The 26,992-nt window shown below is 29.9% G+C and overlaps 9 protein-coding genes across 9 annotated transcripts; 3 read left to right on the plus strand and 6 right to left on the minus strand.

The window, feature by feature from the left end:
- Positions 1 to 624: 624 nt before the first annotated feature.
- BX663DRAFT_529463 (uncharacterized protein) lies at positions 625 to 2,073 on the minus strand (the record flags this gene model as incomplete). The annotated part of the gene is made up of 5 exons (XM_051530245.1): positions 625 to 651; positions 685 to 1,384; positions 1,487 to 1,516; positions 1,603 to 1,794; positions 1,901 to 2,073. The coding sequence occupies 5 exons, from the start codon at positions 2,071 to 2,073 to the stop codon at positions 625 to 627; spliced, it is 1,122 nt and encodes a 373-aa protein (XP_051385925.1).
- A 1,384-nt stretch (positions 2,074 to 3,457) lies between these two features.
- Positions 3,458 to 3,816, plus strand: BX663DRAFT_498196 (uncharacterized protein). The gene has a single exon (XM_051526015.1). The coding sequence runs from the start codon at positions 3,560 to 3,562 to the stop codon at positions 3,776 to 3,778; it is 219 nt and encodes a 72-aa protein (XP_051385926.1). The 5' UTR covers positions 3,458 to 3,559; the 3' UTR covers positions 3,779 to 3,816.
- Positions 3,817 to 3,937: 121 nt separating this feature from the next.
- On the plus strand, positions 3,938 to 5,206 carry BX663DRAFT_498197 (eukaryotic mitochondrial regulator protein-domain-containing protein). Its single transcript, XM_051526016.1, has 3 exons — positions 3,938 to 4,358; positions 4,438 to 4,632; positions 4,711 to 5,206. Exons 1-3 carry the CDS (start codon positions 4,032 to 4,034, stop codon positions 5,032 to 5,034), a joined length of 846 nt encoding a protein of 281 aa, XP_051385927.1. The 5' UTR covers positions 3,938 to 4,031; the 3' UTR covers positions 5,035 to 5,206.
- A 400-nt stretch (positions 5,207 to 5,606) lies between these two features.
- BX663DRAFT_529464 (rab-GTPase-TBC domain-containing protein) lies at positions 5,607 to 8,412 on the minus strand (the record flags this gene model as incomplete). Its single annotated transcript, XM_051530246.1, has 8 exons — positions 5,607 to 6,293; positions 6,373 to 6,816; positions 6,985 to 7,132; positions 7,246 to 7,470; positions 7,553 to 7,624; positions 7,711 to 7,848; positions 7,937 to 8,121; positions 8,227 to 8,412. The coding sequence occupies 8 exons, from the start codon at positions 8,410 to 8,412 to the stop codon at positions 5,607 to 5,609; spliced, it is 2,085 nt and encodes a 694-aa protein (XP_051385928.1).
- A 1,116-nt stretch (positions 8,413 to 9,528) lies between these two features.
- BX663DRAFT_415147 (uncharacterized protein) lies at positions 9,529 to 9,723 on the minus strand (the record flags this gene model as incomplete). The annotated part of the gene is made up of 1 exon (XM_051522335.1): positions 9,529 to 9,723. A coding segment is annotated over one exon (195 nt), but the record flags the coding sequence as incomplete, so codon positions are not given.
- Positions 9,724 to 10,906: 1,183 nt separating this feature from the next.
- BX663DRAFT_498212 (Transposase family tnp2-domain-containing protein) lies at positions 10,907 to 14,135 on the plus strand. The gene is made up of 2 exons (XM_051526017.1): positions 10,907 to 11,153; positions 11,215 to 14,135. The coding sequence occupies exon 2, from the start codon at positions 11,274 to 11,276 to the stop codon at positions 14,019 to 14,021; it is 2,748 nt and encodes a 915-aa protein (XP_051385930.1). The 5' UTR covers positions 10,907 to 11,153; positions 11,215 to 11,273; the 3' UTR covers positions 14,022 to 14,135.
- A 521-nt stretch (positions 14,136 to 14,656) lies between these two features.
- BX663DRAFT_498216 (ribosomal protein L23/L15e core domain-containing protein) lies at positions 14,657 to 15,072 on the minus strand (the record flags this gene model as incomplete). Its single annotated transcript, XM_051526018.1, has 1 exon — positions 14,657 to 15,072. A coding segment is annotated over one exon (414 nt), but the record flags the coding sequence as incomplete, so codon positions are not given.
- Positions 15,073 to 15,796: 724 nt separating this feature from the next.
- On the minus strand, positions 15,797 to 19,854 carry BX663DRAFT_498220 (uncharacterized protein). The gene is made up of 5 exons (XM_051526019.1): positions 19,795 to 19,854; positions 17,923 to 19,714; positions 17,784 to 17,840; positions 17,245 to 17,710; positions 15,797 to 17,039 (listed from the first exon to the last, which is right to left on the minus strand). The coding sequence occupies exons 2-5, from the start codon at positions 19,621 to 19,623 to the stop codon at positions 15,901 to 15,903; spliced, it is 3,363 nt and encodes a 1,120-aa protein (XP_051385932.1). The 5' UTR covers positions 19,624 to 19,714; positions 19,795 to 19,854; the 3' UTR covers positions 15,797 to 15,900.
- A 1,839-nt stretch (positions 19,855 to 21,693) lies between these two features.
- Positions 21,694 to 24,001, minus strand: BX663DRAFT_467290 (malate synthase A). The gene is made up of 4 exons (XM_051524075.1): positions 23,333 to 24,001; positions 23,115 to 23,259; positions 22,788 to 22,958; positions 21,694 to 22,707 (listed from the first exon to the last, which is right to left on the minus strand). The coding sequence occupies exons 1-4, from the start codon at positions 23,706 to 23,708 to the stop codon at positions 21,753 to 21,755; spliced, it is 1,647 nt and encodes a 548-aa protein (XP_051385933.1). The 5' UTR covers positions 23,709 to 24,001; the 3' UTR covers positions 21,694 to 21,752.
- Between the last annotated feature and the right edge of the window lie 2,991 nt (positions 24,002 to 26,992).

Raw genomic sequence — 26,992 nt, forward strand, 5'->3', positions numbered from 1 at the left:
ATTTATTTATTTATTTATTTATTTATTTTATTTATTTATTATTAGGCTTAATTTTGACCAAAGAAACGTGTCATGACACTCAAATAATGTGAATTAATAGTATCCTTTTCAGTTTGATATAAAGCCATTAAAGAACCCATAGAGGTCATAAATAAAAGAATATCTCCATGAGGTACATTTTTGACATAACCATTCTTTATCATTGTTTTCCAAAAAGATTCCAAAGCTCTTGGAAGACAATAAAGTCCAAGTTCTATCATATAAATATATAAAGTGAATATATTTTATGTACATTTGTAATAGTTTAAATACCTAATTGACGACCAGATGATTCAATAAATATCATACTACCGCCAACAGCACCAGCAGCAGCATAAAACCAAGGTAAATCTCTTCCTATCCATCTTCGTAACCAACATGGAGTACATAAGCCCATTACTACATACATAGTCAAGAAGAGTACTGATCTTAAACAAGAGATACTGAATTTGAGCATTACACCTTTAGGACTATATATAGATATATATAAGTTAATATCATCCTTTCCTGGTTAATAACCTATACATATACATTTACTCTATCGTCAATTGTTTTGATTTAAATACAGCCAACATGATCTATTATTTAGGTATCGTGATGAATAAGATATAGCTAGCTATATAACAAGAAATATTTATATATTACCATATTCAAGGGAATATATAGCTTAAGCGACCTCAAAAATTCATCTTTAAACAATACAAATTTATCTATCGTACAGCTTTCTCTCATAGGATGTTGAATTGCACACATAATATACTTGTGATGTACCTTGGAGCTCAACGTGGAAGCAATATTAGGACTTACATAATGAGAAATAAATTCTCGACTTGAATTATTTTTGGGAATTGTAACTGGTATTTGATCTTCAACCAATTGATGTACCGTAATACCTACAGCCTCCGCAATACGAGCTGCCATACTACCATAACTCTTTCTAAATCCTGAATGTGTTAATAAGAACTCAAAGTAAGATCTTGGTAATGTGTTATGATTGAATAAGAAGGCATAAATAATTTGAGCATTGGCAATCATCATGACAGCTATCCCAGCAAACTTTGAAATAAATTTAGCAAAGGAATCATCCCATCTTTGCTCACCAGGATGTGCTTTCATACGTTGAATAGCCCATTGTTTCATTATCCAAGCGCCATTAAATTGAAGAGCCCTGGTAAATAAATAAAGCATAATCGACTGTCTTCTATGTTTATCACGGTCAAGCGCAAGAGATAGGCCAGCTATAGTACCTGCTATAAACGCATTCAATCTGTCAGATCTTTTGTCATTTGTCTTTCTATAATTTCTTAGAGCACATAAAATGCCTTTATAACTACTAATAAAGGTACTAAGAAATAATGCAAAACATGCGGTATCTCTAAATAAAATATGAAAAAAATAAATAAATACATTTATACTTGTTGTTGTTATTTTTAAATATACAATATACCTTCCTGCCATTTGTTTTAAAATGTGGGGTCTAAATATAAATTAGTAAAAATTCGAAAAAAAAAGCAAATGCAAATGCAAATGCGTATATGTAATATGTATATTTTTATATATCACCTTTTTAATATCTTGCCAGTAATAAGACTAGGTAAGATACCGATCAAGAATTTTACTACAAATGTAACAGAGAAAGTTTTGATAAAGCCTCTTGTACAGTTCTGAGTACATGTCTTTCCTTCATGTTGACACAGATTAGTCTTTACTTTTTCAACATTAGAAATTTCTAAATTGAGTCGATTCAAGTTTTGGCTTTTTTTTTTTTTTTTTTTTTTTTTTTTTTTGAACAAAGTCTAGTGAGTATTTTTCTACAAGTAGTATTGATTTACTTTACATATATTTAAATATATATATATACCTGCTAAGTCGTTTCAACTTTTCTTGAAACGTTCGAATAGAGGAAAGAACTCTTTCAGTTTCTTGATCAGTTAACAGTTTTGAAACTATCTGAGCTAAACTTTCTAAAAAGTTCTCATAATAAGAAGCTGGGATAGACGGTATACTATTTTCAATGGGGAAAGCATCTGCCATCTTGGTTTTAATGACTGTAAGAAATAATAATTATAAAAAATAATAAACAAGGGAAATAATAAAAAAAATAGAGTTTCACAACTGTAATATTCTGCATTACAGTATTTGTAAAGTTTTTTGATGTTCATTAGGAAAATGATGTCCTTACAAGTATTGAAATTGACCAATCAAAATGATACAGTAAGGTTTTTGTTTTAGAACTCAAAAAAGCACATGATATATGCAATATTTTAATGATACAGAGTTGTACAATCAGTTACCCCAGTATGTCTATAACTTGTTTCTATTATTGAGTGTTAATACTACTTCAACTCTTACTATAAGTTGAAGCATAAGCAGTTAATATATCCTAGTAGTTATGTTTATGACTAAGTATATACATAGTGACAATGCTTTTTTTTTTCTTTTCAACTCTTTCAATATACTTTTGGGGATATGGGGGAGGGAGAGAGAGAAGGGTAAAGATGTAAATGACTGGTATCTTATAAAGATGGAAATTATTCGTGATCACAATGATCATTACCTTTAAGGGTTGTGTATATCAATTCATCTTATTCTTTGAATTCCCTTAGATTTAAATAAAAAAAAAAAATTAGGCCTTTATGTCTTATTGCAGCTAATAATTAAAATACCTTATGAATCTATTCTATTATCAAAAGCTTTTTTCTTTCTTTCTAGTTTGACTAACTTCAGTCCTTTCCTCTTCTGCTCCTTTCTTTTAGTCCATCGTATTCATTTCTACTATAAATTAAATTATTTTATTTAGCACAGACAAAATTAACCTAACCTTTTGTTCGTCTGTTGTGACTCTTAAAAAAATAAAAATAAAAATTCAAAAGAGGAGAGAACCTGGGGAAGAAGAACAATAAGCTTTAACATTCCTACATTAATTAAACATGTTCAAATCACAACCCATTCTTAAATCTTTTTCTTTAGTAAAAAATTCTTTATTGACAAGAAGCTTTTCTACTTCTACAAACTGGTTAAAAAGCATCTCACTTGATTGTAAACTTTATTTATTATATTACTATTGACATGGTGACGTGTCTAAACTGATCTAACTCTTTCTATCCTTTTCCCTCCCTCCCTCTTCCTCTCTCTCTAATGTCAATAATAGCTAATCCTCATGTGCATTCACATGCAACTAATAACCAACAAAGTTATGCTCTTTCATTTATATCAAATGAAGATTTAACCACAAACAATCAGGTAATTCCTTCAGAACTAATTATTGGCTGGACACCAACACAAGACCAAGTGGATCCAAAAACATTTATTGAAAATCCAAAATTTGTAAATTTTTTGACCAATGTCTTACGAGAAAATATACATAGCATCAATGATAGTAGTTTAAAGGCTTTAGCAGACTGGCAGAAAGAGGGGTAAAAAAAAATACACCCATTCGTATATGTATACATTTATAAAGAAAAACATTTACAATTTTTATTATTATTCATTAACACAATTTTTTTTTTTTTTAAGATGGATGCATATTAATGATGAACGTGATCCCCCTGCTTGGGGTAGAATTAATTTTCCTGAAGATATTGTTGGTAGTGTTGAGTTAAATGCTGGTAAAATCAAGGAAGGTACATATCAACCTATGCCTACACATCGATTGGTGACAAGTAAAGGTTTGTTTCAACTTTCTGAGCCATTAACAAACTGTATTATAAATGCTGCTAAACAGAAAATGAAGCAATGAGATAATATTGATTTTAAACAATAATAATAAAAAGGAGCTTATTACATAATAACATGCTTTATTTGTGGAGAACTAAAAATCGTCACATTCTAGGGAGGTGGCTACAATTGTTAAATTTCGGGGAAATGTCTTTTTTTTTTTTTTTTTTTTTTTTTTTTTTTTTTTTTTTGTATAGCTTGACAAGGGCCTTTTCTATTTTATTTTTATTTTTTTTTCTTTATAAAATATTGCTCTTTGTATATTTATTTGTTCAATGCAATTAGTTAGGTTATCTACATTAACATCAGGTTTATACAAAGGCATCACTAGAACGTCTAACGTAACGCCTGTTTTTGGAACGACAAGTCAAAGATGCTTCTCATTGACAGCATTATGCCATGAAGAAGAAAAGACCCCTGAAACCACTGAAGAAGAAAAGACTCCTGAAACCGCTGAAGAAGAGCAGACAACAGTTGTTGAAGAAGAATCTGAACCTATTAAATTTTCTAGAAGAAGACGTAAATTCCATGAATGGGTTAATGGTGAAGGTGCTAAATACAGACGCCCTGCAAAGGGTACTACAAATTATTTAGGAGAAACAGTAAGAACATCACTTTTCTCTTTCTTTCTCTCTCTCTCTTTTTAATACTTATTTTTTTCTTTTATTATCCCTTATGTAGCCTTTTCCAACTAATCCTTTGTTCAAACCTAGACCTCCTCTCTCCGATGCTCGTCGTCAGGAAATATATGATGCTTTTATTTCTGATCCCAAGACCTGGACAGTTCGTCAATTGGCTACTAAATATGGTCTATCATTGAAACGTGTGGAAGCCATTTTAAAATTAAAATCAGCAGAAAAGGAGTTGGAAATGAATGTAAAAAAAAAAAAAAAATAACTAGTGGATATAAGAGAACTTACCTACTCATTAAATATATACATATAAATAATTTAGGGATTTGCTTTACAAAAGAAGTTTAATAAGGGTATGGAGCAATTAATGGGTGTAGATCATACCATGGAGTTATTAAAGGAACCTTTAATTGATGTTTTCACTAATATTGGTAAACCCAAGTTTAAGACACTAAAGGAAGATGCCTCTTTTAGTCCAGAAGATGCTGCAAAGGAACTTAAATCCATACCCTTCAGGGATCTTGAAAAACGAATTATTGAATCTGAACAAGCAGAATTTACTTTGTCTACTACATCCTCAGCGTCATCAACAGCAACAACAAATACAAAACGTAGTAAATTTTTAATTGTAGATACTAGTTCTTAGATATAAAAAAGAAAGGGGGGAAAAAATGACTTTTATTATGTATGTGTAAATAAAGCATATATTGCGTATATTTATATAAGTTTTTTTTTTCTTTACATAATCCATAAACGCATTTCAGCTTATTAAAATATCATTAATTTCTATACTCATAAACAAATAAACTTACTTGGCCTTTTATCTTCTTCATAATGAAGACTAATTGGGTGAACAAAGTGAATTTTTGGATATTTATTGATTCCTTTTTTTTTTTTTTTGTAAATTATGATAAAATAGCTTTGCAGAAGAAGAAAATAAATAAATAAATAAATAAATGAATAAATAGCAAATTAATAAAACTCAAGTCAAATATGAAGGTATAGACAAGATAATCTACTAACGTTACTTTCGAATATGCAGCTCTTGAGACACATTCATATAAAAATATATCAAATAAGAGCATATTGAACAATTGTATATATTAATATGTCATATTTTAGTTTTACATCACAAATAAGCGTATGAGTCATTTGAAGCTTTACTACATATTATCGTTTAACCTTTATATATATATATATATGTGTATACATAAATGTTTAAATTAATTCATAATCTTCATCTATCTTATTGATAGATGAAGCAGCCGATTTAGTAGATTTTGGAGACCTTATAGGGATTGATGATAATGGAGATGTCCTACTATTTGCTAATAAATCACTTTTCTGCTGTTCAGACATGTTTTCCGCAACTCTTGAATGAGCAGCCATATTGCTTGCTAACTTTTTGCCTTCGATATAAAGAGCCTCAAAGATTTCGTGACCAAGGCCCTTTCGAGGCTCAGTAAGTACTTTTTGAAGTTTGAAACTTTGAGGTAAATCATGTTGAATAAACTGATCAAGACGATCTTCAGTGAGAAGAATCATTCTTAATGAAGGTAAAGTAACCTCAATGGATGGTGCATTAGGACCTAGGAGAGTTTCATGAATTTTGTTAATACATGCAACGAAATAGTCAGTATCTAATGTTGATGGTTCATTATGCTGATTATCTCCTTTAATAAATTCATCATGCAGTTTATCGATTGCTTCTGCACTGCTATCTGATTGCTCTGCACTGAGTATGATGAAATTGGTGATAGCATCCCATGCATTAAAGTCAACATGCAGTAACATCATAAGTAGAAAAAGTTGTGTGGATATCAAATGAATATCCATATTAGTTAGTATGCCATCATTATCATCATCATATAACGTAAACAAAAAGGCTGCTTTAGACATAATATCCTATTAAAAAAAAATTATCCACTTTATAAATAAAAAAAAAGTCTTCCAATATGTATATGTGTATATATTTATGCATTACCCCACGAATAATAGTTCCCAACTTGCTTACTGCATCCACAAATGTAATTTCAGATTTGTTCTCTTGTTTAAAATAATTAAAGAGACGTTTAATAAACGCTTGTAAAACTTCTTTTGCTATAGTGACGTTATCTTCTAAATGAACATTATTCATTTCATGACTAAGTTTAGCCCATATCGTCATTGTTTCAAGCATCTTTGTGAAAGCTTCCTCGTTCATTTCTGGTGCAGATAATTTATCTTGCTGGTTTTTTGCATAATAAAGAGCACCAAAGAAATAATCGTATATTATTGATATTTCTTCACGACTAAAATAGGCAGTATTCTTGACTGTTCTTAAAACATTGCGTTTTGTAAATGATTCAACTCCTTCAATGATTTTAAGCTCATTTTCTTTACGTAGCTTAACAATCTTTGAAGATGTAACGGTAGGGAAATCGGTATACTATAATATACTAGTTAATTTTATATATACTTTTATTATTATTAAAACTTACTGCAGATTTCATCAAGCTACTAAATATCTAACATTAAAGCTATTAATATTATACATATACATATATATATTTCCTATGAATAGTATAAGTTTCATAATCAATACCTCTAATTTTACTGAATCATCATCTTCTTTTATAGTACTATCAGGAGGTAAATTTAAAGAAGCAAAAAAAGCTTTAGATATTGATAATAATTCAGAATCATCTTGAATATTCAAAAGCTGTTTTTCATTTAATTTTAAGATAGCTATTATGGACTGTTTACTATGATTATAATGACATACTCGTTTTTCATTCACTTACCTAGTCTATGAAATGAATAGTTTGAATAATTAGTTCCAGAAAGAAAAAAAGAAAAAGAAAAAGAAAAAACTTACGCAATTTGAAAAAGTAATTTAGGACCCTCTAAAAAGAAGCAATCCAGGATACGAAAAACAAAAGGTAAAGGTATAGAATTGATAAAAAGAGTCAAGAACCAGGGAAGACAAGCAACTGAGAGTTGAATTTCCTTTTCTTTAAAATAGGTTATTAAATTCGGCATATATTCTTTTACAAGTTCTTCTAAGACAACTTGATCTAATAGTACACCATACATAGATGAGCTTTTATATATAATACGTTAAATATACAAGAGTTCTTTTTCTTTTTTCTTTCTTTCTTCCTTTTGACTGTATTATTTAATACCTATAATATCCAGGACATAATTGGTCCACTAACATATTCAATGCCCAAAATGCTTGCTCTTCGGTCATATAACTTTATAGTATAAGTTATTAATATATCCATACTTAAAGTGCAATGTTAATATATATATATATATATATATATATTTGTATACATACATTAGTAATGAGGATGTAACAATATTCATGGCTTGGCAGTAACCTAATTCTGGATTAATCCAAGAGTAAGCTGTTAAAACTCTACGAAGTCGGTTTATGCCTTCTTCTGTTTGATAGGCTGGGTATTCTGGGAGAGATCTATAAGAAAAATTACATTATAGACATTTAGTTTATTTTTTTTTTATTTTTTTTTTAAAAAAAAAAAAGGTATACACATATATTATACCTATGTAAATCTTTTTCAATTTCATCACTTGAAGGCGATACATCGTTTTGATGTAATTCTAATAATTTTTGATATACATCTTGATTATTAAATCGAAGATAAATCGATCCAGAGCATATTTCCCAAATTTCTCCTCGTAAGCAATTTGGTATACCAGCTCTAACCATTTTTCCAAACAGATTAGGCTGACGAACTAATGTCAAATTTCTACCATTTTCTATATTCAATGTAGATGTGATAAGTTTAAAAATGTATACACATACATGTATATATATATATATATTTCTCACTGTAGAGGAGTTCTCTTCTTTACCATGAAAATAGTGTAACCAAATATTTAATTTCTTATCATCCTTAGCTTGTGTCGTATCACTGTTGTAACCAAACAGTAAGCCCAATCCACCTTTTGTATTATTTTCCACCATTTGAATTGAATCATTCTTCGTTTTTAAGAGTTCCTCAGATTTACATGTCATTAAAAAGGGTCTTAAGGATGTCTTTATTTTTGATATATTGGCATGCAACCCCGTTTTTAATCTGTCACAAAATTGTTCACAGGTAATTTTTTCAACCTGTAAAGAAATATGAATGTTAATATTCAAAGAAGAAGAAGAAGAAAAAGCAATACACTTACATTCACTTTGAAGTCATGTGTCATTTTATGCCAAGTTTGAAATGATAAGATGGATTTATAGGTACCATTATTAATTCTTTCAAATCGAATAATTGTATAGAATGGGAGAATAAATTTACAAGTTGAGCTTTTTGCATCATTATGATTTGATTCAAAGGCTAAAAAATTTTGAGATTGATACAGAATGCCATCATATTTCGTCTTTTTGTTTTCTACGACATTATCCAATAGATAACATACTTGAATTGAATCAATTAATTCTTCTTCTTCAGGGAGTCTGAATTGCTCACGAAAGCTTTCATTTTGTTTTCGACGTTGTAGTATAGTTTTCAGAGGATTATTATTTGCAGAAGTCGGCGATGGTAAAGGCTGTTTATTATTCTCCTTTATTGATAACTGTTCGAATAAACTACTATTCTTTAAAGCATTCGATTCTGAGCTTTTTAAAAGACGATGAACAGAATCACTTGTAAGTTGAACTAATAGATCATAAACCTGTATAAATATATAAAATGATATGTATAAGAATTTAATAACAAATTGTATTTTATGTCTTTTTTTTTTTTTTGTTTATTTTATTTATTTAACCTCATCACGTTTAAACATGTTGGCGAACAAATACTATAATATTGTTATTAGTTGTTGTAAGTCTTATTATTCATTTTTTTTTAGAACTACATACCTCTTGATTGTCTTTAGTAATAATTCTCATACTGTGCCTAAATAATTTCCGAATAGGTTCTTTAATAATATCTTTGATTTCTTTAAGTTCAATCAAAATTTTCAATTCAAAACCTATCAAATATGAATAAAATCCCAAATGATTTTCAGATAGATATATCCACCCTTGTCTACTGTTACAAGAACAAGAATAATCTAATATAATAAGAAGTAGGTAAGTCTTTTTTTTTCTAAAATATATATATATATATATATATATATATATATATGCTATAGTACAGTTAACTAAACGCTCTGTAAAAGGCACATCAAATGTTTGTCTAAAAGTTCTTGAAGCAGTTCGAATAGAATCATCGTACAAAAGGTCATCTGTATCAGTAAAAGTAGTAGCTGATATTATTTTATTCATTTGCTTCACAATCCATTCTTCTCGTGCAAAAGGACTTGATATACTGTCTAATTCTGGGATCATATTTACTCTTATCCAATCCCAAGCTGTTTCAATTACTTCTTTAGAGTCCGAAATGGCTATTTGTATGCATGTTGCATTAGGTTCTCTTTGAAATAGAATTCTATAAGGTGGTTGTTTCGCATCAAACCTATTATTATACAGCACACCAAGGTAATAAATAAGTAAGTACAAGGCAATGTTTAAAACAAAAAACCCCCCCAATAATAATAATAATAATAACAATAATATTACAAGCTGGTTATTGTACTGAAAACATGTTTAAACAAAGTATTTCCCGGTTCTTGTGATTTCTGAAGTAGAAAATACTGATTCTGTTGCTCTATTGTCCAAAAGGGCACTAGTTGTGTATGATCAATAGAAGTTGGTAATACGAATGTCTACAATTATTATTAAACGCTTTATATTCCAAGTATTCCACCTCTACAACTTACATTCTTGGGTATTTTTTTAATAATAAAGTCTGGCATAAAGGTATATTGAATAACAAAAAATAAAAGATAATAAAAATAAAAGAAAAAAAAATAAAAAAGTAACAAGAATAGCTTAGCTTAAAATAATGATTATAACACAATAATGTCTTCAATCTCAATTGGTTATTTATTTATTTATTTTTTATAGACTGAATTTAAAACATTTACAGTCAAAGAAAATAGCTTGGTCCAATAAAATCATTGGTCATTTTTTTAAAAAGAAGTGAGACGGATATTTCCAAAATGGGACATTATGTGAAAAACGAGGCATTTTGAAAATGGGATACTAAGTACGAAGCAAGGTACTCAAGACACTCGCTTAAAGCAGCACTTAATACATCAAACAAAAAGAAATAAAAGTGAATATCAAGCATATACTTTGCCAATTAATAAGATTTTTATTTTATTTCATTTTTTTTTACAACCCTTTTTCACAATACGGTTTATTATATCGTGAATAGCTGCAATATCAGTACTAATCTCTTCGAGTCTATTACTAATAGGTTCAATATTTTAGGTCTGGGCAAGTGTGTCGACTATACCGCCAATTCTCTTCACTTCGTTTATGAGCTCTGTGGCCCATTTTGGTGGTGCTTGCGATGCCATATGTCTGAAAAAGTTGAAAAAAAAAAGAACAAAAGTGTATGGAACTAATTTAAAATACGCCAACTAATATGAATATTTGTTTACGCAATATATCATCTTTTGTGACTACTGATATAATTATTAGATATTGTTGTAACAAAGAAATTAACCTCTCTTTTCTCTTCTGAACTTATTATATTTAGAATAAAATGAATTGCACAATATGCTTTGAATCTACGGGGAAAAGAAAGCATGTAGCCAGATGAGAATTTACACGACACTTGGCTGCACATCGACGTGAAGAGTTTAAGAGAAAGCTGAGGCAGATACCAGAAATCCCAGAGAATAATACTGTGGAGGGCATATCTTCAAGTGGTAATAAAAAAGCACTTAAATAGATATTCAAGCTACTATAACTAATTATGTATTTAAACAGCAGTTATAGCTTCCAGAACTATCAAGAATCCAGCTTTTCAACAAGGACCGTTGGCAGACATGGTTATTGACGATGATATTGAGATGGAATATTTTCAAGAAGAAGCGGGCAGGGATGGTGGCCAAGAAGAAGAAATGATTCTGATAGAAGAAGAGGAAGAGGAAGAAAAAGAAGGCTTTTTCAAAGCAGAGGACAATGAGGAAGAGATAGCTGAGGCACTTGTTGATGATATCGAATATCCTACCAACGTTGAATTTGAAGAGGACAGATATATCGATGATGATGAAACCACAGCTACTGTTGAGGCTGAAGAGTCTTTTGCTGAAGCTGAAAGCTGGGCTAAGCAAGATTTGTTACGAATTGGTACATCAGAAATGACTGGTGAACCTATTCATTTAGACATTGAAGATTCTGATAGGGTTGCAGAACATACTGAGAGTGAGAAACAAAGCAAAGAGCTATATGTTTTGATGCAAAACCACCAAGTGAAAAAGTCAGCCAAAGACGCAATCATTAAATGGATCAACAAAAACTATCATCCTAATCAGTCAAAAGATGAATCACTAAAGTTTGTTTGGCTTTCTGAAAAGCTTCTTAGTGAATCAACCGCTTTGAATGAAAGGCGCTATGACATGTGCACGAACGGATACATGACGTTCTTAAGAGATGAAGAGCTACGATGTTTTTTTTTTTTTTTTTGTCTTGGGGCAAGATATGAACAATCTGAAGATGGATCTAGCAAGCCTCGAAACACGCTCTCCCAACTAAGTATAGCCGATTTCGTTTCATCGTACTTTGTGAATGCTAATAGTAGGGATAAAATTTTATACCGAGCAAGAAAAGATGCAACCGCTGAAACAGAAAAGTTTAAAGATTACTACGACGGCTCAGCATACAAGTATGCGAAAACAAAAAACATGTTTTCAAATGAGTATGATATTGCTTTATCTCTATATGTTGATGGTTTTCATGGGGGCCAGAGAGAAAAAGAAAGTATGACAATCGTCAAAGCAGTGAATATGAATTTAGCGCCAACTGAAAGAATGAAGAAGGACAATCAATTCGTTGTATGCGTTATAAAAGGCCCTAAAAAGCCCAAAGACCTTTACAGCTTTTTGCATCCTCTGATCAAAGACCTGTTAAATATGCAGAATCGAGGAGTAAAGCTTCAAGCCGACGGTTTAACTTTTGCGTTTAAGGTTTATACTTTTTTATTTTTAGGAGATATTATGGCCTGTGCAGATGTTTTATTTCATGCTGGACATATGTCTACATATGGTTGCCGAGTTTGTACAGTAAAATGCGCTTCATATGATTCACGAAATGTTTATTTCGCTCCAGATGGGGTGGACCGGCCTGAAGTTCGTAGCAAAGAGAGCTTTCAGCAAGTAAACATCCAGTTGCCAGCTAACAGTGAAACCAACAAAGGAATAAAAAAAAAGGTTACACCATTGATTTGTTTCAAAATGTTTAGTGCCTCCTTTTGTGGACTTGATAAATTGCATTTGACAGGCCACAACTTACCGAAACAGTTTTGGGGTTTTATGCAAAATCCAAACAAGAAATACGGTGTAGCTAATCCATTTGAAGTATCACCAGCTATAATCAAGGAACTTGGTGAAAGGCTCGCTGAAGTACAAAGCCATGTTTCGTTAAATTCTTTTGAAGATATATTCATGAATCTTTCTTTAAGAGGAGGGCATGCTGGTGCGGTTGACTGGCAAATATTACTAGTTTATCTTCTTCCAAATCTTGTTTGCGAGGGTATTCTGAAGATGGCAAATAGTTCATCTAGCAGAAACACAAGAGTTATGGCCTCTACAGTAGATGATAGGCTTATTGAAAAGAAGTTAAAAGACACAGTTGTAGCAGTCTGCTGTTTGTCAAGTGCTTGTACATTGGCATTACAATATGAGATAACTGTAGAAGATCTAAAAGAAATTCAACATAAGATCCAAGTATGGACTTCTTTTATTAAAGAAAACATGCCTCCTAATGTCCATACAGTAACGCAGCACTACCTACAACATATTGTTTATATAATCAAACAACTTGGACCTATGAGGATGTTCAGCTGTAGACCTTTAGAGCGAATGATAGGCATGATTAAGCAACAGATTGGTTCAAAATCTAAACTAGCCAAAAATGCGTTTAACATTGCCAAAAAGTTTGCAGAACAAGGCTTTATTTCACGCAAAGATAACACTACAGATAATGCAGTAAACACGAAAAAGGTTGTATCCAAGAAAGGTAGAACATCTGGGTTTGTTCAATTAAATGAATTTTTGTATTTGGGAGCTGAATTCATTCAAAAATGTACCACATTCCACCAAAACAATGACAACTTGCAAGTAAGAAAAATTTATTCAGTAGATCTGTACTTTGAAGGAAATTCATCAGTAAAACTGAATACAAAATCTGGAAAGCACAATGTGTGTATTGCAAAACTGCACTTATCAGATTTTAATGGTACAGAGGATAATTTCTATGTTGTATCTATTGAAGTAATGTATGAAGTAGAAGGAGAATCATCGTTGTTTGCATGGGCTAGAATCTGTGACAATATACAAGTTGAAGGATATGAAGATAGGGTACCTGTTTTTTTTGTTTACGATTCCGATACTCCTTTACAAAGAACTGGAAGGGAGCAAATTTATGTAATTTTGGATATGGAATCAATCCAAAGCCCTGTTAGCACAATCAAGTCTATTATAAATGATAGAAAACATTATTTGATATGGCCAAAAATGTGCTTAAGCTCAAAGGTCATTTTGAAGAATCCTCCTTTTACATTTTCATTAACATAGTTAGCGTTAACTTCTTAACTTTTGTAGGAACCATTAAAAAAATATCACACAATCTAAATAACTTTAAATAACCTTTTTTTACACTTTTAATATTTTCAACACTTTAAAGCTTTTTACTAAATTTGATTTGACGCTTTAAAACACTTTAAAAAATTTATTTTTACACTTTCTTGTTAGGTGGCTACAAATAACACCTAGAAGTACCTTATTGTCACTTTTTCCGCCGGTGGTTGCAAAAATCACCCAAAAAAACACTTTTAAAACACCTTAAACCACTAAAAACACTTAATTTTTTCCGTAGTGTTACATGGTAAAAGGGAAAAGATGAGTAGTGCACATTTTTACAATATAATAGACTGAATATCATCTGCTACTATTTCTTTTAGAAAAGACTAAAATTGACCACCACATACTTAAATATTGCTATGTTACAAACTGCTCAATTTAAATGTGGTTATATCAACAACGATCTTGAAATTTCTTCCTCCTCTTCACTATTATATTTAAACTGAGCTTATCATAAGAAAACAAAATACAATGCCATTTAGTATATAAATGTATACGTTATACATATACATATATGCAATAAGTAACTATTATTTATTCACAAAATTGAAAAAAAAAGGGAAAGAGAGGTTTAAATGAAACCAATCTTGTTAGCAACATCAAGAGCATCAACATCAGCAGTCAAACGAACAAAAGCCTTCTTATAACCATCAGGTCTGATAAGAGTGTTGACAGAGGCAGCTTCGACATCATAAAGACGCTTGACAGCATCCTTGATTTGGTTCTTGTTGGCCTTAACATCAACAATGAAGGTCAAAGTGTTGTGATCCTCAATCTTCTTCATGGCAGTCTCAGTGTTGAGAGGTTGACGAATGACACGATATTGATCCATACGAGGAGCATGAGCAACAGACTTACGAGGATACTTGGGGGCGCTCTTCAAAGACAAAGTCTTGGGGCGATGGAAGTGAGTGGAGGTGCGGATCTTGCGAACAGCCTTACCGTGAACACCCTTAAGAGCGGCTTTTTTGGCGGATTGAGCCTTAGCAGAAGCTATTTGTTTAATGTCAGTAAGTGAATGCAATTTAAGGAGTAGCAAAAAGAAAAAAAAAGAATAGACATTCAAATGAATGGATGGTAATGACTATTTGATTTGAATTCTACTCTTGTTTATTCATAAATCAACCCATATAACGTTGTAATCTTTTTTTCTGTTTTTTGTTTTTTTTTTTGATTTGTCTAATTTAACATTAAATCATCATCATCAAATGTGCATAATTCGAAAAATAATGTCGTTAGGGTTTCGTAGATAAATGATACTGACGTTATATATTTATTTATTTTTTAATCCATCCATTCATTTGTATCTAGTCCCTTTTTATTTAGTATATCGATTCCTCTTTTATTTACCTTGGTTGGCCATTTTTAAATCGTCTACCACGTTTCTTTAAAGAAGAAGACTCTTACATTGGACTATTCAGTTATATTACACAATTTCTTACCTTCCGTTTTTTTTTGTCTTTTTTTTTTCTCTCTCTCTCTCTTTTTTTTTTGATTTTTTTTTTTTTTTTTTTTTTTTTTTTTTTTTTTTTTTTTTTTTTGAAGAAATATAAGAGTCCGACCCGAACTATGATAACTAGATTTTTTTTTTACCTCGCTTACTGAATTATTATATAAAATGGCTTTTCATTTTAAAAAAAAAAAATAATGTATTAAAGATGTACCTTTTTTTTTTTTTTTTTAGTCATAATATGAAAGAGAATATAAGCTACGGGATATAAAACAATTTTATTCTATGAAGATACAAATTATAAAATAAATAAAATTATTTTAAAGATTTCGTTTTTATGTTATACATGTATGCATATACATATTAACTTTTGTCTTCTCCAAGTAATTCTTCACCATATTTTCTTAATATCATGAAGCCATCATCATTTGACCTTATAGACTGCCTACCTTCTTTATAAATGTCCTTCATATCTTTTATAATTTCATTGCTTTGAGCTGGGTTAATAACTTGATTTATTTTGCTTAGGAAAAGCAAATTGATCCAGGCAAAAGCAATAGATTTATTATCTTTCTCTGCCATTGATAGTATTCTATCATTATTCTTGTTATACCCTAAAAATTCTTTATACTGTATCCTATATGCCTGAATCAAAATAATTTTTGATTCTAGTTCAATAGTTTCCGTTTGTCTCGCACGATTAACGAACTCCATTAATTCTTGATCATTAAACTTTGTTCTACAGATTGGTATCATGAGTATAGTCGCCAATAAACAGAGATTTGCTTCCGTATAATCATTTGATTCACTGTATAGACAACATATACGATAAGATAAGATAAATAGTTGAGATAATGGTAATTTTGCTGATTGTATAATCATATTCTTTAAGAGTTCATTCATTGAATCTCCCTTTTTGTATTCCAAAAAGAATAAAATCTCGTAAATTTCGGGTAATAAAGCGTTAACATGGGCCATCTTGTTCACTAATACATATGTACCAACTGATTTATAACAAGGTGTGTAATTCAAGAAAGATGCTAACGTACGCAGAACACCAATTAAGAGAGGCTTTCTACTTATGTCATTGCTGGCCATTTTACTATAATGCGAAAGCATAGAAAGTAAAATGTTAGTAGCTCCAAAAAGGGTGGGTTTATCTAAAGGTTTATCTTTTAAGGCATTATGCCAATCAATCATAAATGTAGGCTTAGATATATATGGTTCCCCCTTTTTAACAAGAGTACTCATCCATATATCGCAAACTCCTTGAGGTAAAGTGCGTGAAACATAATAATATAATATCAACATCCAGATGTAATATTTGTCAAATGTGGTAAGAGTAACTCCAGTAGAATCGTCTAAAGAATAGATTGTGGCTTTTTCACAATCTATTTCCGAGAATTGGTTGTTTGTTAACAGTTTCAACACTTCACTGAGTCCATTTAATCGAATTAATCGAGTTAATACTTCAGCTGTTAAGCACGATGCTACATTAGATTCTATAATAGTATATGCATATGTATATATATATATATATATATAAATATATATATTGTATATTATATATTATATATATACATAATTAGGTTGATGTTGGAAATAGAAATTATTTTAGGTAAATCGTATCCATAATTATCAATGATAATTACATAAACATATTATATATATCATCTAGTTGTATGCTAGTATATTGATTTTCTTTACCTTTATATGTTTCATTAATAAGTTCCAAAAGATCCTTAATACGTGCTAATCTGTCAGAGAATTCATTGACTTGTAAAATATATTGCCAATAAATATCAATAGAACATGGAATTGCTTTAATGCTTTCTTCAAAATCTTGTTGAAAACGTTCACTAGAAGGACCATAGACATATAGACATAACTCTAGCTTTAATGAAGCTAAAAAGCTGTTTTTTGGATAATCGCTACTAAAAGCATGAACCATATCATATGTGCCTTTCAATTTATCAGGATAAAGTGACATGCCAAATCCATGACGAACATGAAAAGTACTGAGATCCAAGTCTTGAGGTATATTATAAAGAATTGCATTGTAAACAGATTCCCATTCCTTAGCATAACTTCCAACTTCAGCCTTTCGATGAAGCATCCTAAATAATGGACTTTCATAACTTTCATTTGTTAACTTATATTCAATAGGTTGACCCTAAAATTGTATGAGTTAGTGGTTAAATAATAATAATATACATATCTTGCTTTTGTTTTATTTTTTCACTAACAAGAGGTAGAACAAAGGACTTCTCGCTTTGCTGATATTGATTATCTTGCTCATATTCCTATTGAAGTAATATATATATATATATACATATACATTAACTAACTAATATAATATAATCAGGATAAATAATAATAAAATACCCTGTTTAAAAGCGCCAATTGCATTGTTGTTGTATAGTCATCTACAGTTATGATACGACATGGTCTTGATGAAGGTCGGTCACGAATAGAAGGATATTCTTGATCATAACTGAATATTCGTATGGAAATGAGTTTCAAAATTTCATCAAGTACACTACGTAAAGATTCATTGCATTTGGATAACTGCATAGAACTCGTTTGAGGCTCCATAGAATATTTTAATTTTTCATTTTTGTTGTTGAATGCTGATTCACGAGGATTAGAATGAAGCAAAGGACTAGCTGGACGATATGGTTTTGTCAATTTGGAAGGCAGTGGCGGTGGTGGTGGTGGTGGTGATAATGGTGGTGGTAAATAGGATGGAGGAGGAGGAGGAGGAGGAGGTTGTAAAGGCTGTTGGATAGGTATATGCATATTACCCAAGTTCATTTGTGAATTCATAAAGTTGTTTAGTGGAGATACATAGGGGATATTGAACTGAGATGATGCACTTGAATAGTTGGGTATTTGATATTGAAAATTAGGAGGATGTAAGATATTTTTAGGCTTATGTATGTAAGGTCGCTTATATGATGCTCGAGAACTGTTATCTAGAAGCTGTCGCTTGGCTCCTGATGATGGTATGTTACTTTTATTTGATGAACTTTGCTTCATAGACTCAATATTATTTCTTCCAACAGACATTCTAACTTTCATCGCAAGTACATCAACATGGAGTTTTCTCTTTTCCTCTGTAATTTTCTGCAGTGTAACATTTAACTCCTTTATCTCATTTTCAAGTTCTGTACAAATAGCCTCTGCTTCTTCTAAAGTAAGCACTCTTTTAATAGGTTCTGTATCTATTGTGTTAAACTCTTCATAAGCTGTTTTAAAAGAACTTTCAGAAGATGTATCATCATCAGTTTTAGGATTATGGACATATAACTCTGTTGTATTATCGTTATTTCCAATTGGTAAAGCTATATCTTCATTATTCAAATCAATATCATCGCTTGCTATATCCATATCGTCACTTGCCATATCCATGTCATCATCATCATCATCATCGATCAAATCAATTTCGTTATTTATTAATTCTGTCTCACCTCTCACAACTACTGTATCATTAACATCATTACTAGATGCTTCTTTGCTGATATCGGAAATGCTAGTATTTTTTGACACATCTTCTGCATCAACATCAGTCACAGCTAACTCGGAAGGATCTTCAGAATGTGAAGAAGCTACTTCTTGATTTAAAGAAGAGGATGGTTGTGTAACATTATCTTGTTGAATTTCTAAAGCCTTTAACTCTTTAATTTGTTCATTCTTTTTATCAATTTCCTTTTGCAATTCTGACTGTTTCCTTTCTACATTTTGACTCACGGAGATAGCAGCTACTGGTTTCTCTTTATCGGCCGTTTTCTTCATTTGTAACTCTTTCTCAAAAATTTCACGTTTAAGTTTTTCAATCTCTCTAAGCCGTTTTAATATTAAAAATTCTCTATTATTTATTTGAAGCCTTGGAGAATAATTATATTTTTGCTTGCGATCCTCAAAGGGGCCGTACATTTTTTCAATTGTTTCATTAGCAACGTCATCATCTTCTAGAACATAAACATATTTATGTCTTTGATGTTCCATGACTAAAGATTGGTTAGGATGAAACTGCATAGACTCATTCATGATGCTATTATCGGCGGGATTAGGGGAATCGATCATTATGTTCTATTTTTCTTTTTTTTTTTTTTACTTAAGCATTCACTTAATGATAAAAATATAAACAGAAAAAAAGAATAACAATTTCAAAAGCCTAAAAAAAAATAAAAAAAAAAAAAAATGAATGAAAATAAGAGTAGTAGTCACTTCGAAGTTACTGAGTTTGAGTCTTACAATTAAATTAATTGAATAGTGTTTTCAACGACTACTATAATTTTAAAATAAGGAAAAAATATAAATTTATTTAATATTAAACTGAAAAAAAAAAATGTCTCCAAGTAAAGCATACATAAGATTTTGACTAAAGATTTAGGCTTTTTTAAAGTCATTTGATAACCTAGTGACTTACAAGTTTAACAATATTCTCCTGTAAAAGGTTTCATACCATGATTCAAAAGCTATTACTAAGAAGTGTCTTTATCTTAATTCCTTTATACCGACGATGGCTGGTCTTTATGTCTTATATAAATGAGCTCTTTCTATAAGATTTTTTTTTTATTTTACAAAATGATTGAATGATACTTGAGTTTCTTTAAACCCTCATAACAATCATATAAGAAATATAGAAATCCTTAAAATTGATGTACTTTTTTTTTTTTTTTTTAAAAAAAATATCATTTATTTAAGTCTTTATGGTCACTAGCACTTTGCAGTTACCGTGATAGTATTCAGATTGAAATCTATCTTTCGCAAATATTATTTGCAAATATACAACTTCTTTATTGCATGACTTAACTGGAATGCTTACTAATCAGAATCCATGTTTAGTGTCGTTCTCGAAAAAGATATCAATATACTGTATTCAGGAAAAAAAAACAATTTAGATTGATACACGATTGGAGAATCACTCTAGAACCCTTTCAATACTTTATTAATCAATGTTCCTCACATTTATTACTAAATAGTCTTCTTCTGAGAATGCCTTAATAGCATAGCTTGTTAAGCAAAAAAAATTCTTTTATATGTTTCTTTACATTGTTTGGGTAATAAAGTCGGTCATGTGACCATATAATAATTGATGAGCTAGTATTTATCATACTTTTATAAATTTGGCGACTGATTTGCCTATGTTAACAACGTATTCCCTTAATTGTTGTTGCATTCATGATGGGCAACAGCTCATTAAATTTATATATGGATAGATTTAATCTTTAATAAAAAAAAACACAATCAGTACCTTAAATTTCGTGTATGTACAGCTAGATAAATTTGAAGCTATGTCCAAAAGCATCAGCTTATGATGTGACACATCAATCATTACATAACGTTTTATACAGCACTTGAAGTTCTTTCTAGACTGGTTAACTATAAGTTTTTATTTCAATAATGAAATGTATTAAATAGCAACAATTCTATTTACCTCAATAAGGTAATATCGTATTTAATTATAATATCCGTATTTAATAATTTCTCTAATTGCGACCCTTCGTTATTACTGTTAAAGTCTAAAATCTTATTTTTTTTATAAACTTCATAAAGAAAAGGAGGAGTGTTAGTAAGAATAACACACATATAATTTATAAAAAAAGTTAATTTTCTTTTAAAATATAACTCTTCATAACATTTCGGTTTTCTCAAGCCCCATTGTATGTAAATACATAACTGATATCTAATCAAGACAAAAAGTAAATTCGTGTATAATCTATTCCAATTTAATATTCTCTTATCCTGGGTTTTTTCATTTCTCTCTTTTATCTCCTTAATGAAAAAAATAAAATGAATAATACCACAACTAGCGACTGCGATATTTTTTTTTTTTTAAAAAAAAAGTGTCATATTCTATCCTTATTTTCTCTCTATATAACCACCCCGTATATCCTTTTTGACTTTATTTAGCGACCCTTAGTATCGAATTATTTTTCTATAGTTTAACGACTTTTCAGAGTGTGTCCAAATAGGTTAATTTACCAAGATTTTATAATACATAATCTTCAATTATTTTTAAATTGAGAATTTCGAAAAGTATGAAATATATAAATGGCACAAAGTATTCTTGAGACGAAAAATTGTTAAATTTGTAAATCAGTAGGGTTATAAAAATATACATGTATATAAATATATATTTTTTTTTTTATAAATCTTGATCAAAATTCAATATACGCATATAAATGTATATATTGGTATTTTTTTTTTTATAATTTAGCATTAGAACTAATAGAAACAATATCATCATAAAGTAAATCAGGAAGGAAGTCATCATAATGTTTGCCTGTAACGTTAGTAGCGAGGGCCTTCTTAGCAGCTTCATATTTGGAATTCTCATATTTATCACCGAGCTTCTTTTGAATTTTGTGAATTTCCTCATCTAAAATTTTGGAAATATATTCACCATCAACCACCTTTCCTTTATCGGTCTGCACTTTATGATGGGCCCATTGATAGAGTTGCGATCGAGAAATTTCGTAAGTAGCCAAATCTTCCATTAAATTAAAGATAGGAACACAACCAACACCTCTTAACCAGGCTTCCATATAAGCTAAAGCAATTTCAATATTTTCACGCACAGATTCCTCTGTAATTGTTCCCTTAAAGTTAATATCCAACAAATCTGTAGCTGTCACCTTTACATCATCACGACGAACATGAATTTGATTAGGTTGTGGCATATGTTTATCAAAGATTTCGAGAGCAATTTTAACAAGATCTGGATGTGCTACCCAAGTGCCATCATGGCCTGCTGTGACTTCACGAAGCTTATCATTACGAACCTTCGTCATAGCCACTTCATTTGCCTGAGGATTATTTTTAATAGGGATTTGAGCAGCCATACCACCCATAGCATGTACACCACGTTTATGGCAAGTTTGAATTAGTAAGCGAACATAGGCATCCATGAAAGGGACGGTCATTGTTACAGAGGATCGTTGAGGTAAAATAAATTGGGAATGATTGCGAAGCTTCTTGATAAAGGAGAAGATGTAATCCCAACGACCGCAATTCAAACCAGCAGAGTGATCACGGAGTTCATAAATAATCTCATCCATTTCATAAGCAGCAAGAAGAGTTTCAATTAAGACTGTACCACGAATAGTACCTCGAGGAATATTAAGCATATCCTGAGCGGTATTGAAAATATCATTCCAAAGTCTATGTGCATTTTTTTTTTTTTTTTTTTTTTTTTTTTTTGAATAAAAATATCTAAAAAATTTTAATTATTTTAACTTTACCTGGCTTCCAAATGAGACTCCATCTTGGGTAAATAGAAATAAGGGCCTTTACCACGCTTAATAAGTTCTTTTGCGTTATGGAAAAAGTAAAGGGCAAAATCAAAGATAGAAGCTGACATAGGTTCACCATCGACAAGAACATGTTTTTCAACCATGTGCCAACCTCTAGGTCTAGAAAAAGCCAAAAAAAAACCCATCAGCCAATCATAATTGAACAATAAAAAAAAAGGAACTTGTTCCAATAAAAAAAAAATCACATAAAAAGTAATGATCTCCGCACTTGTATACATATAAATATTATCACTCAAAAAAGGAAAAAATGCTTACCTAACAAGAAGTGTTGCAATTTGACCATCCTTACGAAGAGCATATTTCTTACCATTAGCATTAGTGAATTCAATCGATTCATTAACAGCATCACGCATATTAACTTGGCCACTAATAATATTTTCCCAAGTAGGAGAAGTAGAATCTAAATAAGAATATCAATAAATACACCGTTTTTTTTGTTTTATTTTATTTTAGTTTAGTTTATTTAAATATACCTTCAAAGTCGGCCATAAAAGTTTTTGCACCAGAATTCAATGCATTAATAACCATCTTACGATCAACGGGACCAGTAATTTCTACACGACGATCTTGAAGACCGGGAGCAGGAGGAGCAGCACGCCAGTTAGGATCATTACGAATGTAAGCTGTTTCTGGTAAAAAATCGGGAAGAACACCTCGATCAAGAGCTTGTTGTCGAAGAACTCGCTTTTGCAATAAAGCTTTACGAGTAGGATTGAAGGTTCGTTGAAGAATTGCAATGAACTGTAAAGCTTGAGGAGAAAGTATCTCCGCTTCAGTTGTAGTGACAGGTGCTAAAATAGCAACACCGGGAACATTTGACTTAATAAGATTTGCAATTCGAGAAGACATGTTAGATATTTAACTGTTTTATATGTGGATGTGGGTCTTTTAGTTAAAGAAAAAGAAAGAGAAAATAATAAATGATTTAATGAATTTATGCTTGTTTTTTTTATGATAAGTGACTGTTACTCCACTGAGTCAAATCACTAAATACAGACATAGTATCACATGCTTATTTTATCATATTCACATGAAGTTTGCCTGTGAGAAGTAAAGGAAAAACAATAGTAGTTATTATTATTAATGTATGTTTACAAGTTTAGTTTAATAAATACAAATTTTTTTTTTTGAATTAAAGCATTATACAATGAATAAAGAAAGAAGAAGAATCGAATAAAAAAAAAGAGCAATTTAAATGAATTAGTAATTCAATTATAGCTGATAATAACCGATATTTTCCATTAAAGTCAAAGCAGAACGGAAACTAATTAAATGTCCGGGTTCATTTATGTATATGAAATGGCTAAAATAATAGACATAGTTTTTTTTTTTTTTTTTTTTTTTTTTTTTTTTTTTTTTTTTCTCAAAGAAATGGATAATGTTTTCTCAGAAATGCTCGCTAATGTGGATATGCAAAGTATCCCTTTATTTTTTTTTCCTTATTATTTTATATTTTACTACATGGCTATTATTTAAATATAACAAAAAGAAAAAGAAGTATTTCCCTGTTTACCCACGAAAAAGCAAAGTCATTATCTAAAATACTTGATTTGTTATGGAATGGGCCTTGAAAAATGAAAGACAGAGTAACTCTTTCAATAATATTTGTTGCACAAATGGAAGTCATCATAAGTGAACTCATTTCTTCTTTTCTTTAATGCTCATATTTGGGAAGGAAATGACTTTATACATAAGATAATAAGTAAAGCTATACTATCAGCTTAAACTAAATAGGTTTATGAAAGTATATAATTTTGTCATTATGATTTTTTTTTCTAACTTATTTGAGGAAAATAGAGAGTAAATGAAGAATGACTATTATTGTTTATATCAAATAGTGTTTACACATTATTTAATAAATAGTCTAGTTTGAATTTAATATTTATCATAAAATGTATTGGTCACATATCAAAGCTTAGTATAAGTGTGTATGGATACTTCTGCTTCGCTTGAATACTTATAATCATTATACACTGCAAGCAATAAGTATATCTTGTATAGGATATAGTCAAATTTTAGCGGTGATTTCTAAATGTTATTTTTTTTGGGTCACTTTTTACTAATAAATGTTAAAATAGAAGTTATATTATATCTTAGAGGCTACAATAGTATTCATATATCCAAAAAAAAGTGCATTTCTACTGCCATTTTTTATCATTTTATTTAATTTTTAATATTACAGCTATTTTGGCTGTAGACAAGGAATTTCATTTATGCGCCATTTCCACCAATAAAATTACATAAAATGAAAATTGCTGATTCTGAAAAGTACTTTAACCTTTTTTTTTATTCCCCACAAATTTTATATGCGTAACTTTAATTATAGGCTTATAAAATGTAAATTACATTTCAATAATGTAAAATACATAGCAATTGTTTCAAATCATACTTATTATTTTTTTTTCTCACTCATATGTTTACCAAAAAAAAAGTACACGTAATATAATAAAATGAAATAAAGACTTTTTATTATATATATGTAAAAGAAGTTTTATTAAATTGCATTCAATTTAATTTATTTTGCATTTCAATTAGATCATGTAATGTGTTGATTTATTAATTTATTTTAGTTTTGAAATAAAGAAAAGAAAAAAACTAATTAAAGCAATTCCATTACTAATGATTCTATACATCTGTTAACAATTAGTAAATTTAGAAAAAAATAAAAACAAGATTTAGCAATTACACAATTAATGTAGTTGTGTCCATTTCAATTAAATTCCTTTTTTTTATTTTTTATTTAACGATGACCAACATTACCGACATTGACAAATGCAAATGTTCTGCAATCAGCTCGAAAAAACCTTAAAGACTTTACTATATACTTTCAAGAGGTAATTACTACAATTACAAGAGTAATGACATCTCTATTGTCTAAGGAAGATGACGTCGGTAAATGAATTAACACATGTAATTAACAATTCTTATTTTATTTTTTTTATTTTTTTTTTTACACTTGTAACATTAGTTTATTAAATAACATACGGACATTAATATATACAACACTGCTGATGATAACGATTTTTTTTCTGACATACTACTTAGTATCAAAGATATTTTTACTAAAGGATATTATTGTTATTGCTATACTTTATCATATGCTAGCTTTTATTAATTATTTATTCTATCGATAGTGTATACTTCTTTTGTAGATGGAACCCTTTTCTGTTGATCACTTCACTTGCTACTACTTTTTGTTTCTGTTCTGTATGATAATCCTTGCAATCTCTGTGTTCTTTTTCTTTTTTTTCCCCAAAGCCCCAAAGGATTCTTTAATCAATGGCCATGTTATCAATAGAATATGTATTCAAGGTAAGTGTGATTTTTTACATGTAATGCTTATAGCATACTCTTTTATTATTATATTACTTTATTTTATTATATTATATTATTTTATTATTATTATAATTATTTTATATGTATAAATAAATAAAAAAAAAGTAAATAAGAAGCCACATTTTTTGTAAACAATGTATTTAATAATGTCCAATAAAGAAAGGCAATAAAGAAGCCTATTTAATATAAACAAAGCCTAAAAGGGAATAAAATACCATCTATATAACCCAATAATGTATAACTATGTTTTGATGAGTCATGAAGCATAAAGCCAATGATAAACAACATGGTATGTAAAATATTAGCAAATGAAAAGCAATCATAAAGTACAGGATTTAATCAAAACTTGTAAAAAACAGTACATGAAATATATAAACCCTATGTGTATCTTGTAGAAAAAAGTACAAGAAATGTTCAAAACTTGTATATATCCTGTAGAAAAAGTGCAAGATTTGTTTATATCTTGATTATATCTTGTATGATTTTGAGGCAGGATTTATACATATCTTGTACATATATCTTGCACATACATGAGATGTCTAATTCTTGTAGTACATGATATAATACAAGATATATACAAATCCTGTGTTATATCTTGTAAAAAATATACTCAGATGATTGCAGTGTTAATGGGCCCATCTATATCAGTATTGGAAAAAAATAACATTTTTTTACATTTTACGAAAGTGTACAAAAAACCCACCCCTTCATGTCGTAAAACCCTTTGGTAAAAACTTCTGTTATGTACACTTCGAAAATGAGGCACAAGCTGTAATCTTTTATATATATATATATAT

This window comes from Cokeromyces recurvatus, assembly GCF_025118155.1.
Source record: "Cokeromyces recurvatus strain NRRL 2243 chromosome Unknown BX663scaffold_4, whole genome shotgun sequence".
NCBI classification, from domain to species: domain Eukaryota; kingdom Fungi; phylum Mucoromycota; class Mucoromycetes; order Mucorales; family Mucoraceae; genus Cokeromyces; species Cokeromyces recurvatus.